The 16,002-nt window shown below is 42.6% G+C and overlaps 1 protein-coding gene across 1 annotated transcript in view; it reads right to left on the bottom strand.

Moving 5' to 3' along the window:
• Positions 1-2,571, bottom strand: part of SLC2A12 (solute carrier family 2 member 12) — a 29,566-nt gene extending 26,995 nt beyond the window's left edge. The window contains exon 1 of the mRNA XM_057408061.1: positions 2,236-2,571. Coding sequence (XP_057264044.1) covers positions 2,236-2,401 — 166 coding nt within the window. The 5' untranslated portion in view covers positions 2,402-2,571. The remainder of the gene's footprint in view (positions 1-2,235) is intronic.
• Between the last annotated feature and the right edge of the window lie 13,431 nt (positions 2,572-16,002).

Here is a 16,002-nt window from a genome sequence, read left to right as displayed (position 1 = left end):
GCTCTGTCAATCCTTGGTTAACAAGCACAGGTTAGAAAATTAGAGTTAGTTGAGTGCATTGCATAGATATGAATCCACAGCATGGAATATCCCTTCAACAGAAAAAGGTACCTATATTTATCCATGATAAAACTACAGCATCTCTATCTGAAAATTTTAAGCTATCTTTAACAACATATTTCTTCTCTATGTGAATGCTGTCTGACATACAAAAAGTTTGCCATTAAAGGGAAATAGTGTTTACAATTCCCCAAGCTGTCTCTAGAGAAGCATTTTGCTAAAGCGTATAGCGCGTAGATCAGATGGTTTTGTAGGATAAATACTTAATGGCATGTGTTGGGAATTGCTGCATGATTGAATTATGGTTTTGCTTCTTGTAAAAGATGATTATCCTATTTTCATGCCATCATGATCTTTGCTGCACTGTCACTGTCACAATCCCTTCCTCTGTCTCATCCAGTTCCCTGTTGATCTATTCTAATGCCTGAGGTTTCTTTAGAGCCAATAGCTATTTAATAGCTGTGTTTCTCCTTTTAACTGGGATAAATCTGATCTAACTGCCCATCTAGAAGTCTGGCATGGGATCTTAATCAGTTACCCAACAAGACCCTATAGGAAGAAACAAATGGTAGCTTTGGGACAAAGTTATGTTGCAAGCAGAGCTGGAAAATCTCAGAATATATTAAATTTACCCAAAAATAGTGTCAGGGCCTTGTGGGATCCATGACCGTTTCACCAGTGTGACTCCTCTCACCCAAATGTGAAAGGCAAAACCAAAACAAATATTTTGTAAATTGACTAAAAAAGAAGGCAGAAGGAATTGTATATTTTCACACATCTAAATTCCTGCGATGGTGGGAAGCATTGTATGCTTTGTACAGTATAAGCTCAATTAAAGTATTGTGTAATATTTGAATTTCATGAAAAAAGGTCCCCTGGCACTGATGGAAAGACAGGGAATGCAGATCTTGAGCAGACCCACCCTCACCACCTCTCCATTTCTTAGTGCTCTTCCATGTATTTTCATTATGTCAACAGGCAGCCTGGCACGTGATTACATTGAATGGGTTTTGTTTTATTATTTTCCAGTAAGAATCAACAAGTTCTTTTAACTCCTAGCTAGGCAATTATAAATTCCTCAGGTTGCTGCTTTAATTTCTGAGGGTAAGGCCAAGTGTGTAACTTGCATGTACCCTTCTAGCCATAGCCCCTGTGCTGCAGTAACTTTGCTGTCTGTTTATTGTAATTGCTGTGCTTCCCTTTGATAATGTTATCCTAGATGCACCTGCTTTGCTCCCCCCATGCCCTCAGGTAATGTTAAATATGTCTGTACACCAACCGACCTTCTGTTCTTGATTGACCTCTGCATCCAGGTATCAGTAGATACTGCTAGATTGATCACTATTATACTCCAGCAAAGCATTTCTGCCTGCAGTATTTGTGGGTTTGTCAGTTCATTCATTTTTAAGTGAACAAAACCTGCTTGGGACATAGTAATTTCTGGCTTACAACTGTACTTTCCTCTTTGGATACAGCTGTCTTGTGGGTGAGAAATATCATGTTTGTGGGTCATTTTCCCTTTGACCTTATCATCAGTGAAAGTGACTCAAGGTGCAAAACCGTGCTGTAACTTAGACAAACTGTCTGGGCAGGACAGCAAAGGTGAAGAGCTACGAAATTCAGCTTCAGTACTCAAAAGAAGAAATTCTGCAGTTGATTTTTCAGGGTGTCAGCACAGAAACCCTATTTCTTCCTGAAATGCTAGGGGAGAAAAGAGGAGGGAGTCCCCATGTCCCCACCCTGCACTTTCCCTCTATGTGAGCAGGTGCAGTGCTTGACTGGCCTCCCTCCACTTCCGTGAAAAGGGCTGGATTGCTTCCGAGCATGAAAGAGCCAGAGCACGGCTATCTTGGGCACCAGAGGGTTTTCCAATTTTTCAGGTGACTGATCTATGTAAAGGGAAGGCCTCTACATAACAAACAACACATGCACAGAGAGTAGGACCGAGGCCTTTTGGGAAAAGTATAGCATAAAGCCTCATTCAAATTTCAAGCTGACATTTCTCTTCCTTACTCATGTTTTCCCCTCTCTCACTGTTAGACATAGAGAGTCCCATGCCCTGGGATGCCCCTTGGCTTTGCAGTGCTGCTTTCACAGCCCCAAGCATTAGCTTCACGGGCACGCTGCTGCTCTGCTGACAAGCTAACAGCTGGCGTTCAGCTCCGGCCACTTTACCTGTTGCAGCCGGGAGCTCATGGAGGTGGCGGCGGCTGCTGCGGTGGCTGCCCCGGCTGCTCTCCTCATCCTCCCCTGCTTTCATCATCTGGCTCTGCTGGCTGAGGTCCTCCTTGCTCTGCCCAGGTACCATTGCTAGCCCCTCTGCACCTTGGAGCAGGAGCATTTCACAGGGCGGCAGTCCTTCCCTGGACGGAGGGCAAGGCGCAGGTTATTTTCCTCATGGCAACAAGTTTCTGAAGCTGTCTGAAACCAAATGCAAACCACAAAGTGGTTTGTGAACAACTTTGTTACTATTTCAGAAGGCTTTGCCCTTTGCAGTGACACAGGCTGTTGCTATTCTTGGGAGCCTATTGCAGGCGAGGGGAGGGCCGTTTGTCGGAAGTATTGCTTTTGCCTGTTAACAAATAGTTGGAGACATTAGACATCCACACGCAACTCGATGCACATTCCTTAGCCATTAGCTTAAAGTGTCTCTCTCTCTCTCTTTTCCTCCTCTCTCTGGTGTTCATATGCACAGGTTTTTTTAAGAGAAGGCACACTTAAGGGGAGGTTTCGAAGTTTTTGCTGTGTCAGCTAAAGTTAGGGCACTGAGCGCACACACACAGCATTGCTTAGTTCTTGTAAACTGAGCAAGTTGTGGTGAGAAATAGCAGAGAGGAAAGAAAAGCCATGGCAGCCCTCTGCAGTCTGCGATGGCTTTCACAGTGTAAATGCTCATGCTGTTTTACAAGCAAATGAAGAGCAAGTCACCCTCTTCCTGTGAAAATTATTTCTGGAAAAACTGTCTCAGTTATATTGAGTCAAAGGCTTGATTCTGAGAGCTGCTAGGAGTCACTCCACCCCTGCTAGCTTTGGGGGAAGCAGTGGCCAGAGGCTGCACCACAGCGAAAGCTACATGGGTGCAGGAAAGCTGCCTACATGGGCTGCCTGACTCATCCTAGTCCTGGTCCTGGTGTGGGATCCCCAAAGTGTTCTCAGCAGACCTGCTGGCCTCAGTGAGGAAAGTTGTCCCAGCTGTCCCTGGTGGGAATCACTGTTGTATAATTTGGCAGTGCTGCAGGCTCCTTGTTTGTGCTTTTCTTCTCTTTCACCGAGTGCTGTTTTGTCTTGGCTGTTTTTGTTTTAATACACTAATGCCTGCAGATAGCATTGGAGGGAAGGCAGAGGTGGAATGTTGGTAGCTTTTGCAAAATTTCCAGGAAGGAGAATTCCTAAACATTTTTTTCTTAAGTAGAATAGGCATGATACACCCTTTATCAGTGTTTGCTTAACAAGGAGATTTGACAAAGACACTGCGACTGCCCTGATAGCTGCCTCACTGTCGGCTTCAGAAGGTGGAGAGCTAAGGATGCCACAGGGGCACTGGTTCCAGCAGGAAGTTTGGCATTGGCAGTACCTTCAGTGTGGAGTTAAATAAGTCAGCCTAGCTCTGCTCTCATGTGTAACATATTTTCCATGCAAAATATCTACCTCTCAGGATGCTATCAGGGCTGTTAACAATTTTTTGCACATGGGCTATGTGCAAAAATTAATGTCAACTTTTAAAGACATTATTCAGATGTTTTGAAAAAAAAAAGAGAGGCTGTTTAGGCTGGGAAGGAGCTGAAATCTTTTCAAAGTTTAAAATCGGCTATGATGAGATTCCTTTGCTATAACGTGGTGTGTAAACAACCTCCTCTAACAGCACACACCTCATATAACCCACAGCACTGCTCAAGCGCCTGCTGTTTGGAAACTGGGCTAACTCCACAGCTATACGCTTGTCCCCGCCTCCCAAATGTCTTTCTATGTAATGGCCCTAAAGAAGTCAGAGAACTGAAAAGCCCATGTGGCCCTGAGGTTCACTCCTCCTGCCTGTGGAGGGCTGGCCCAGAGTCAGTGACTCCACTGCCTGTTGAGAAGCCAAGAAGAGCTCAGCTCAGTCTGCCATTCAATGGCATGTTCAGCTTCATGGAGAATTTATGAGAGGGTCTCCAGGCTCCTGGTGAGGTCTGGCAGAAAAGGGGGGATGTTTGTAAGGGGGAAAGCCCAGTGGGAAGTGAGGCATCCTGAACAGCATGAACTGATGCCAGACTCCCCCATTCTATGCCCTCTTTGCACTAGGGTTATTCAGCTTCCCAACTGTTAAGTTTGCACATGTGGAGTTATAGAAAGTTCCACGTAGAAAATCTGTCCCATCCTTAGGTAATCAGATATACAAGAATTGACTACTTAATTTTACTATTAGCTTTTGCCATCCCACTGACAAAGGAGTGCTTTGCTGAAATAGGGTCTGCTGTGTGAAATTATTGAGACAAGCTTGCAGTACATTGGTGAGACTGGAAGTATCCATCAGCCTTTCTAGCATTTGTGAAGATCTTCTGCACCCTTTCTTTGTCCCTTCATTCCCCCTGTTCTACACAAAACTAATTCTGCCAATCTCTACAAAGACAGTGTGGGCAGGCACCTCCACTACCATCACACTTAGAGTGTCCTTCAGCTGTGAGCTATTACTAATTTTGATGGAAGTAAGAGATGTAATGCAACTGCAGGCCTTTCTGTTCAAACCCCTAAACTAAAAGTATTCTTCCAACTAAATATACTGATTATGTATAGCTGCTGGCACCTATATACTTTGGGATATAGCTTACTAGGATATGCATCTTCCCTCAACAAGAAGCATACTACCTCCAGGAGTAAGTAATAAAAAAAAAGGCTGCTTTTCATTGAGTTCCCAAATCTTCTGATGAACAGATTTGAAATGATGAATTTTAAGTGAATACAACAATGAGTTTTATTCTTTTTGAATAAAAATAAAAAGATATTTTAGACCAAAGGAGATTTCTTTTAACTGCGTTTAAAACTGGAATTCAGTGCTACTTACATTATCCTCAGAAGCCAGAGCCTGGACTGATTTTTAAATGTTTACCTACTTGCTTACTTAGAAATCCAGCAGGCTAATCTTCTCCTGAAAATAAAGGCCAAACAACCTACTTTTCCTCCCTAGTTCTGCCTTTATTTCATGGTATCTATGCCAGCTGCAACACAGCAATGTCTTAACTTTGCCTCCTCTAGTAACCTCAGGAGGTAACCAGCTTTCATGGATGGTAAAGCAGCCAGTACACAGCACAAACCATAATGGCAAGATAAAAAAAATGAAGGGGCATTGTTACTCTGGGGATTTGTGTTTAGGCTGCCCAGAGGGCAATGCACCCTTGTCATACTGAGCTGTGAGTGCTGCAGAGGTACTGGGGAGCTCCCTGGGCTTCAACCTGCTCCTTAAGTTACACCCTGTGCCAAAACCACTATATCATGGTGATAAGGTCTCAGGGAAAAATGTTCCCAGTAAGTGGAAACGTGAAATATTTTATCCTGAGGTCTGCTGCTTAGCATGGCGTTGGTATGAGGGATGTTTTGCAGTGTTATCAGTAGCCAACTGATAGTGAAAAGCTCAGCAGGTGTGAGAACCTGTTTTCAGCTGAAAAGCTGAGGCACTGATGTTATTGGTGTTAACTGGCATTAACTGGCATACCAGGAAAGGAAGGAACTGAACTGGAAAAAAAACTGGTTACAGCCAATGGAAGCAAACAGAGCGAGGGAAAGCAAACAGCCTGTGCTGATTCTGCAGCCAAGGCAATCGTAAAGGGATCTCATGAAATGCAGTGACTGTGAAACCCTTGCTGGTGGCCACAGGGTCATGGTCCCACAACCCTATACACCCTCAGTTTCCCAGCAGAAGTAAACAGGCAAGCAAACAAGCAAAACTCCAGTACAACAGACATGGACTAGATAAATTACAAAAGAAAATGGAGTGTGCTTTGCTACTTTTGAATGCTCTGTTCTTTTCCTGTTACTGCCTTGCCTGTGTATGCTGTTAAAACAAGCGCTTGGCTCATGCCATGTGCCCAAGAGCAAGAAGTATCAGTCAGAGCAGGGGCAGAGGGGCTGCCAGAGGATGTGCAAGGTGGGAAAGGATCACATCCACTCTGACACTCTCACTGCTGCCTGGGAGTGGAGTCATGCCTGAACGTGGGGAGTGGGGTGAAATGTTCCAGAAAGCAAGAAATGTCAAACGCCAGCATAGGCAAACAACTCAATGGCAGTGCAAATAGTACGATCCCAGACTCCACAACTGAGTTGCCTGAGGCTGAGCAGCAGGTCACACAATTCAGCAGAAAGAAGAGTGGAAAGCCTAAAGCAGGGGAAAGTCAGGAGACAAGCCAGGAGTATGAGGATAACACAGTCATGAGATTCCTCTGTAGTTTTGTCAATGTGCAGTTGGCAAGAAATCATCTTTTCTGATATTTTCTCAGTTTTTTGCTTTCAAAATGGACCAAACACTTTAAAGGCATGATTAGGCTAGAAAAAGAAGATAAGATACTCACATTGGATCGCTGAATAAGCTGCCTGGAAAATCTGTGAGGCTGAGGTGGGCATTTCTTCTGAAATCTCGGGTCATGATTGTTATCTGTTTGTGTTTCCAGCGATCTAATAACTTATATTTGGAACTGTGGAGAGACATGGAAGTTGGCATTAAGCCAACAAATAGGGATGAATTAAGAGCTGAAGGGCTTTCTGAGTAAGTTTTCTTAGTTTTCATTATTATCAACGTTGGAGTAAAAAAGTAAAAAATGTTTCCCTGTACATTTTATGACTTTCAGAAAGAAGATAGTGGAACTCTCCCAGTTTATTTTTTCTAAAATATGGAAATAAAGATTTTCAGCAAAACTGCAAAGAGGATTTTCTTGCCATATCAACTGAAGCTATGTTGCTTGCATCCGTGAGCCCTGAGCTTTGCTTTGAGAACTAATAGTTCAGCATTTGCAGAATTGGTTCATAAGATAGCCAGCATGGGGCAATATAAGGGAGGCTGGGAGATGAGAGACGGGAAGAGATATGGAGAGGAAAAAAAAAAAAAAAAATAAAAGGGAGTAAAAATCCCAAGAAAAATGTACCACTTATTCCAGAAAAAAAGTACCAATCTGAAAAAGCATGAGTAGCCTTTGCCATTAGTGTTGATGCATTGACACCACACATAAGGGGGAAAATGTGCCAAAATTGCAGTCACAGAACAATGAGAACTAGATAGAAAAGAGAGCTATGTCAAGAAAGTGAACCCTTCAGGATCTGTGAATATAGAGAAGATAATTGTTATTACTGTTGTGGAGCAAGTGAAATGTAATTTAGAATTCAGCTTTGCAAAGATGTTTTATATAAATGTAAGATGAATTTCATAAAATTAATATTTCAGCTATTCTTTTGTGTTACTTTGCAAATGAACAAATGGGTAATACTAAGTAAGTAAATAAATGGTACAATCTGATGACATATAGAAAATTCATGACAGAGCTGAGAACAGAAGTTTCTCCTTTCTGAACTCTGTGATTTCTTATTAAGTCATTCTTTTTTTCTGTTTTGTTCTTACTGTTTGAAAGGCACTGATTTACAGCAATGTATTTTTATCCATCTTTAAAGAATTTTTTTCTAAAAAGTTCTTGACCTGTTTTGATAGAAAAAATAATAGATACAATCCAGAGCTCTTTACATTTCACAATTCCCTCCATGGTCTGGAAAACACCTCCTGACTCGCTGCACAACTATTTATTCTTGCTGCTCTTCTGCTACCATCTTCTTTAAAAGTTCTTTTTAAAAGTATTATGTTGCCAGAGTGGCAACTTTAAGAGTTACGTTTTGCCAAACACTTAACGATCAAACTGAAGGTAAGAACTGGGGGTTGGAAAATACAATACAAAAAGAATTTAGCTGAGAAAAAAAAAACAACAAAAACTCAATTCTACTTCAGGTCTCTACTTTCATGGCAGTGTAGCCTTTTCATCAAATAAAAGGAGAGGTCTTCCAGCTTCTGGACAACCTGAAGGGCCACTTGTAACAGGTACTGAATGATATGTCTGTGGTTTGCCATCATACACTGTTCTTCACTGTTTCCTTCAGATATTTCACACTTACATTTTTATAACAAATGATAGAAACAGCAGCCCCATACATTTGAAATAAAGTTATGCATTTGAAATAAAATGGGGAAGCAGTCATAAACGAAAGCCATAAACTTTAGTAAAATGCCTGTTGAGACAAGGAGGCGCAAAAAATACAAAATGTAATCAGTTCTAAGTAATGTTAAGTTTGATGGCTTTGTAATGGAAAATAACTGCGGTGCTTGAAGGTAATTGACATAGTTTCAGGACCTCAGTGCAAAAGGTGTGAGAAAAGCAGAACAGAAGGACAGGACCTGGGGATGGGGAGTATCTGGAACTAGCAGATGTCCAGGGTGGGCACAGATAAACTAACTGATAAGTAAAAGGACAGGATGGTTGCTATGCTTGGGGTGTTAATAAACCCATTAAACTGGTGTAAGTAGGGAGTATCCCGGACTAGCAGATGCCCAGGATGAGAGCAGTTAAACTAACTGATAAGTAGGAGGCCAGGATGATTGCTATGTCTGTAATGTTAATTAAGCTTGTTGGGAAAAGTAAAAGACCTTTAAAGACCACCACATTTTGTATGCCGGAAACGTTTTGGAAAATGATGTAACATGCTCAGTGACCATATAAGGATGACCTGTATAGCAATTCGGGGACACGTTAGGAGGAGCTGTCCCCGTGTCTCCCGGCGCTGCAATAAAGAATACCTGCTTGTCAACTTGAAACTCTGCTGGCGAGTTTGTTCCTGGAGTTTTCTCCGAATCACTGTGCAAATTTTATCCAGTTCACTACCTTGTGGAAAATGGCAAAACAGTTTCTTTGCTCAAACTGAAATTTTTATGGGCTTGATTTCTTTCTCACCTGCTTTTTTGACATAATTTTCTGGAAACAGTGGAGAAAATCCAGTATGAACCAGTAAGAGGTGTATCACAGCTACATTTCAAATGTATTTATTAGTATCCAGTGTACTACTTTGTGTGATCAGAGTCACTTTCATCAGCTACTTCACTGGCAGTGGCTGAGCTTAAACATGAAGTCAAAAGAAGCATCTCAGAAAGATGGAAAAGGATGAACAGTGGGCACATGGCCCTAATTTTCTGCTTTCTTTCCACCATAAGTGTGTTGTCACCTACATGGTTAAGTGCCTGCCAGTGCACAGTCCCAGGGCAAGGGCTGGTCCTGGGGCAGCCAGTTATAAATGCCACTTCCTGCCCGAAATCAGGGACTTTTTAGTAATTTCCAAACCATGTGCCAAAAATGGAAGCCCTTTGGATCACTTCGCAGTGGAAAAAGGTTTTGCTGTTTCCCCATGTGATGAATTGTTGAAAATGTATAAGCTGAAAGTCCCTTGCCTGTTCCAATTAAGGAAAGGGATATACATTGCTAAGAAAAATGTGTGCTGATTTTTTTTTTTTTTTTTAATTTTTGCTGGGAAACGTTTTCTCCTGCATGGAATATGTCAGTGACACAGGAAATGCAGTCATTTTCATTGTTTTAATTATTTCCATCGAGAAAGTGTTTTGTTTTCTCCTGAAAATCTTACTGCAAAAATAAACAACTAAATGTCATTAATGCTGTGCTTCGACTTCTTGCTGATTTTTGACCACAGCTGGCAATCTGAAAGCAGTTTTACATGTACTTGTTAATGCCAAATGTCTGGCTAAATCTTTCTAATGTTCATCAAAGTTTCCAAATCGGAAGCAGGAAATGAAACCAGCCTGTAATGCACAGGTCATTTCATGTTCACTGAGTGGGCACAAAGAAATAAGCAGTGTACAGTCTTGACATGCGTTGAAAACTTCAAGTTATCTGTTGTCCAGAAAAATTGTTATTTGGGCTTGTTAAAGGGTATCAAAGATGGTCTTCCATCCACTGTATATGTTCAGAGCTGTCCAGGGGAAATCCAGTCTCAGACCATCATTTCCCTTCACAGCACTGAGACACTGAAAGCTCACCAGGTTGAGTCACTGGTCTGATATCACCCAGGACAACACAGGAGAGGTTGTCTGGGAGGGTTTCTGTGCCAGAATCCTTCCCTGCCTCTGCATACACCAAAATTCCCACTTTTTAAATTCACGTAGGAGAAATGCTACAGTGGCAGTGCTTCAATAGGGAGGTGCCAGCAAGGTTTCCTTTACCCAGTGCACTAGCCTGCAAAGCAAGGAGGCACTTTGCCCAAGGTACCTATCACCTCTGGCAGATCTGATTTAGTGATTTCCAGGGGAGAAGCAAACCCTTTCCTGTTTAGTTTGCCAGCATGGTTTTTATGAAGGTCTTCCCCGAGCTGCTGAGGACTGCAGCTTGGGGGCTGGCGCCGCCTCCCTCCCCGCCACTGGCATAGGCAGACACAGCCTTGTGAGAAGGCAGCTGCAGCCCATCACCAAGATCCCTGCCATCCCAGCATGCCTTCTTGGCTGACTGACTTCTGTGAAACAAGAGCCCTTAGCGTCAGGACTTGGACCCCTATAAAGATTACAGAAGTCCTGGTGCACTCATTTGGCTTCTTCATGGCGTGCACTGCCAGCCTATGAGCAACTTCATTCAGCAAACACCCTCCTCTCTCCCTTCTCATTCAGATTCAGACTCCATGCTGCTGGTTTGGTTTAAACCTCTCTGTTTCAGACTAATTGCTGAAGCATTAATTGTTTAAATTCACACTGATTAAATAGTCATTGGCAAAGGCCAAAAGACTGTCAGTAGTACAGCATGTGCTGTGTAGGAGATTCATGGTCCCCTGAAGAGCCACCACATTGCTCCTGAGAAGGAATGCCCCCAAAGAAGGGATATCTGAGATTAGGCTCACAGCAAACAGGAGCACACAGTGCTCTAGCTTTCCATTACAGCTTTTACCTTCAGCAAGTCTTGTCAAAGAAGCGTGGACAAAGCAGTGTTGTAGTTAGCTGTTACGAAATTTAGCTCTTGGTAAGGATTTTCCTACTGTGGACATAGTCACTAGAAAGTTTTTTGCACATGTGGAGTCAATAGGCAGGAGTTACTGATGTGGCTGAGGTTTATTTTCATACCACAGAAAGTAATCAGAAACTCCAGAGCAGCATGAGGGTGGCTGCTTCGTTGCAGCGACTTTTATGAGAACAAGGGAATTTGCTAGTCTCTTCCCAGCTTCTTTGGGAAAGTGACTCATTTTTCTTCTTCAGCCTCACCACAGAGTGTTCATACCAATCTCACTGACTTTCAGGGAAGCTGGTGAGTTTTGTCACTGCCTTCAACTTCTCCCCTTCCAAATGGGAACTCTGAATATTTCTTCACGCTCCACCTTCTTCTCGAAATCTTACCCTTTCCCAGGTAGTGACCAATATACACTCCACCACACAAAGAAAAGTCTCTTCTTTCCTGTCTGTGTCTCTCCTGAACCTTCACATTGGCTTTTTGCAGTGGTTGTCTGCCCTCTCCTAATGGAAACCTCTGAAATTTCAATTGTACTCGGTGAACATGCTTCCACATATACACGTATGCTTTCTCACTCCTGGCTCTCTGACCATGTTTTCTCCCTCCCTCAGCCCACCTAAGGGGCAGAGCAGTTAAAAAACAAAGAAGGAAACTCAGTCCTTCTGTTCCCTGTTGCAGAAAGCCTCAGTTTGCCTCAAGAAATCTGACTTTGAAACAGCTCTCCCTGTGGTTTAGAGTGTTTTGTGACTAACAACATGTTTAGACATATATATCCATATTTAAAGTTGTTGGGTTTGGCTCCCCGGCCAATTCTGAAAGTGAATACACTTGGGCCAGCTCTTGAACTCTTGGACACATGCCACTGAAATCAGAGGCATTATGTTAGAGCACCTAATTCCTGCAGTCATGTCTACATAAATCAACCTCTCGGTTCTAATAACTTGAAAGGCTGAGTTAGTTGATCTTCATTCATAGAAACTCAGGAATAAGAATATGAATGTAAATAACACAGCATTTTTTATTTTTAAAAGCCGTGCTTTCTAAACCAGTCTTTTTATTTTATGAAAGGTATATGAAGTGTTTAACATTTCATCTTCAGCTTGAACATACACGATGTTAAAATTGAGGAGGAGAAGTAATTGTATGACTAGATTTAATCCGTAAGGATTATGACTGCAGGATACTTGGAACAGTCCAGCACCTGCACCATTTACATGGATGGGGCAGTGATGGGTACTTAGCTCAGGGACAACGCTCAGATGTGCCGTACCTTTGCAACACACTGCTGAAAGTCAGGTTTGCAATTTGCCAGTGAGAGTGCCGGAGTATAACCTGAAACTGCTTCATTCACCTGAAACCCTTCCTGCCCAGTGACACCCATGCCAGTGGCAAGGTAGAGAAATGATGGCTTGGGGACACAGCTGTAATAGCGTTTCCCTGTGCTGATCTCTGCCTATGTCTGAAGGTGCGGGGAGCTCAGGACAAGAGCAGAGACCCTTTCCTCATCAAAATCTCATCCTCTTCTTTGTTAGATCCTGCTTCTTCCCACATAACGGGTTCCATGGAGCAAGTGGGATTTGGAGGGAGCTACCTGGAGAAAAAAGTAGAGGAGTTACACTGAATTGCATTGTTCTCAATGGTAACTGCAGCTGCCTGGGTGCGATGCATGAGCTTGCACCCAGAGCAAGGCTTAGCAGCTTGTTGGAGCTGCACAGGCTGCAGTCGCAGCAGAACAGTGGCAATTTACTCTCAGATTTGGCATGGCTGCTTTTGGATGCTTCCTGTCTCATTCCGTCCCTCCAGCTTTGTTTCCTGGTGGATCAAGTTGAAGTTTGATTGCTCTAGGTTGCTGTGATTTCAGAGGAGAGACCTCTGGGCAGCCTGCTGGGACAGAGACCAGAATGTGGCTCCTGCCGGGGCTGCACCGTTTTGGGAAAGATAAAGGTGGGAGCAGCTCATGACTGTCTCAGCAACAGCTTGTGTTGTGCCTCCCCTCTTCAGCCCCCTTAACTGAGCATGGAAAGGAAGCAAACAGCTTCTCCAGTTCAAGCTGAGTTTCCTGATGACAACACAGATTTGTCTCGATGGCTCTTTACATATATGTGTTCTCCATGTTTGAGTACTGCATAGGTTTATCTCATGCACGAGGTCACATAGAAACACTATTGCAAAGGCAGATATGTGGCAGTTGGGAAACCCCAGAAACAGAGAGTATTCATACTTCTGTAACTCAGCTCATTGATGCATATGCACAATACATTGTTTAACAGATTTATTGCATAGTTTCTTTTGTACACCCTCACTCACCTTGTTCAGTACACAGTGCAGATAATGTTTATTTAATAACCATTTGGAGATCTGTGTTACATCAGAGCTCAGACTGCAAAACCACAGCCAGTGCTGCTGCCCTTATAACCTAAAATGCTACTCAATGTCTTGCTTTTGTTTGGTTTGTTCCAGCCTATGCTCCTAACCTTGGAAATGGAGATAATCTGTTACAGACATATGGTTAACAGTTTCCCAATAAAATGCTAAACTGTACTTGTCCTGGTTTTGTCTGGGATAGAGTTAATTTTCTTCCTAGTAACTGGTACAGTGCTGTGTTTTGGCTTCAGTCTGAGAATAATGCTGATAGCACACTGATGTTTTAGCTGTTGCTAAGTAGTGTCAAGGACTTTTGAGTTTCCCGTGACCTGCCAGCGAGGAGGGGCACAAGGAGCCAGGAGGGAGCACAGCCAGGACAGCTGACCGGAACTAGCCAAAGGCATATTCTATGCTATAGAATGTCATGCTCAGTATATAAACGGGGAGGAGCTGACTAAGAGGAGTCCATCACTGCTTGGGGTTGGGTTGAGCAACAGTCAGAGAGGGGTGAACAAGTGTACTGTGCATCACTTGTTTTTTATCTCAGGGTGGTAGTGTTTATTCCTTTCTCTCTCTCTCCTTTTATTATTATTACTCTTTCTATTCTTATTATATTTTTCTTTTCTTTCAATCATTAAACTGTTCTTATCTCAATCCATGTTTTTCTTTTTTCATTTTCTTCAATTATCCTCCCCATCCCACTTGGGGGGAGTGAGCAAGCAGCTGTGTGATACTTAGTTGTTGGCTGGGCTTAAACCTAGACAGTACTGTGATATATAAAAAAATCATAAGCCTGAATTAATCTACCTTTACAACAAGCCAACAAGATGAACATTATCTCTGTGTTTGGTCTTGAGGAACTGAGGTACCATTTTAAGTCCAAAAACACCCCTTAGATTTAGATGATCAATTTGAGAAACCTAGAATCTGCCTATATTATTTAGTATTAAAGATGTCTTAATACACATAAAACCAGCTACCATTGACTTTGTTCACACCTGCAAGTCTTGAACACAGCTGAAAATCAAGCTTCAGGATCTCAGGTCATGCAAAGAGAAAAAAATAAGTCTGACAGCATCCTCTCTAGACCATCTAGTCCATCTTCCTGCCCTAAGAAAAGGTGAGCTGTCTCATGCTTCCATGGGTATCCCTATTGCTAAATTGTTCTTGTCTGATCTGTTCACAAAAATCCCTAAACCCAGAGATTTCACTGTCTTCTGAGGCAGCACTCTTCCAGTTCTTAATTATGCTTGTTGTTAGACTGCTGTTTAGACTAAACCCTCTATACAGGCATCAGTCCATCTTTCCTTGCTTTGTCCACAGGGGACAAGAAGAACTGCATATTCCTCAGATTTTTGAAGATGTTGGACATCATAAGAAAACCTTTCAGGGGCTACTGGCCCCCCGGAGTCCTCACTGGCGTGCACCTCTCTTTGGGGAATGCTGCCCTTAATGGCACATGAAATACTAGCAGAGGCTGCAAGGTGACGAGTAAGGCAGAAAAAATTCCTTAGGTCTTTTATGTGTTACTTCTCCTGCTCATATGTCCCAGATGTGATCCTTACATTTCTTCATAACAGCATCAATGTTATTGCTCATGAATAACTTGGGGTACACTAGAACAACAGTTCCTTTTCTGCAGAACTATTAGCCAGCCCACCAGGTCCCATTTCATAAATCTGTAATAAATTACTCTTACTTAAATGTAGACCTTTGTGACCTTACTAACAGAATTATTTCCTACATTTTTTCAACTCACTACACTAACTTGTCAGTTTTCTGTCCTCTCATGTGTCTGCAGCTTCCCTCCAACCTGGGTGCTGTTTGTGGTCTCCCACACAAATTTAATACACACACCTGCTAATGATGTGAGTGATGGAGCAGAAAGAGCAAAAGAGAAGCACACCCAGGACAGACAGACCAGTGTGGAAGTGACAGCAGATTTTCTTCCAATTTGAAACGTATTTGTTAAATGTTTGAAATGAATAAAAGTTGAGTTCCTACTGTTATTATTTTCCAAACAAGGCATCTACAAATGAACAAACTACCATAGAAAGTCTGGTGTAAATGATTTCCCCCTCATCAAGTACCAGCTCTGTGTCACAGGCTGGGTTTGGAGCTCAACTTTCATCCACCTCCACCATGGGGCACATTTTTAGCCCCTGTTCAGTTCAGAGTTGCCTGGAGTGTCTGGATGGGGGCAACTTTCTACTCCTAAAGAGAAAGCAGGTCAAACTGCAACCTCTTGGGCACCAGGAACTGGAAGGACATGTTACTGAACATAGTACCTTTAGAAACTTCAGCTTTTAAGCTCTAGCATGCCTGTACATGTCCCAACCCCTGATTTAACAAAACCTATGCAGTTTTTTTTTCTGCAGGAAGAGGAAAGCATACATTCCTGGCACAAAGGTTGCTAAGTTTTAAGCTATTGGTAAGAGGCAGAATGGGCGAGTAATTACAGCAGTAATGTTTTTGAAAGTAAATATGTTTTTGGGTGCTGGCAAAAGCACATTTTCCTCCTAGCATTGTTTCTGAAAAGAATACTGTTTCTACTGAGTTTTGCTGCAATCATATC

Source organism: Pezoporus wallicus, unplaced genomic scaffold (assembly GCF_028554395.1).
Source record: "Pezoporus wallicus isolate ANWC-B61680 ecotype Strahan unplaced genomic scaffold, APGP_CSIRO_Pwel_v1 contig_3817, whole genome shotgun sequence".
NCBI lineage: Eukaryota > Metazoa > Chordata > Aves > Psittaciformes > Psittacidae > Pezoporus > Pezoporus wallicus.
Note: the sequence above shows the minus strand (reverse complement) of the source record. Positions and strands in the feature narration are given on the sequence as shown.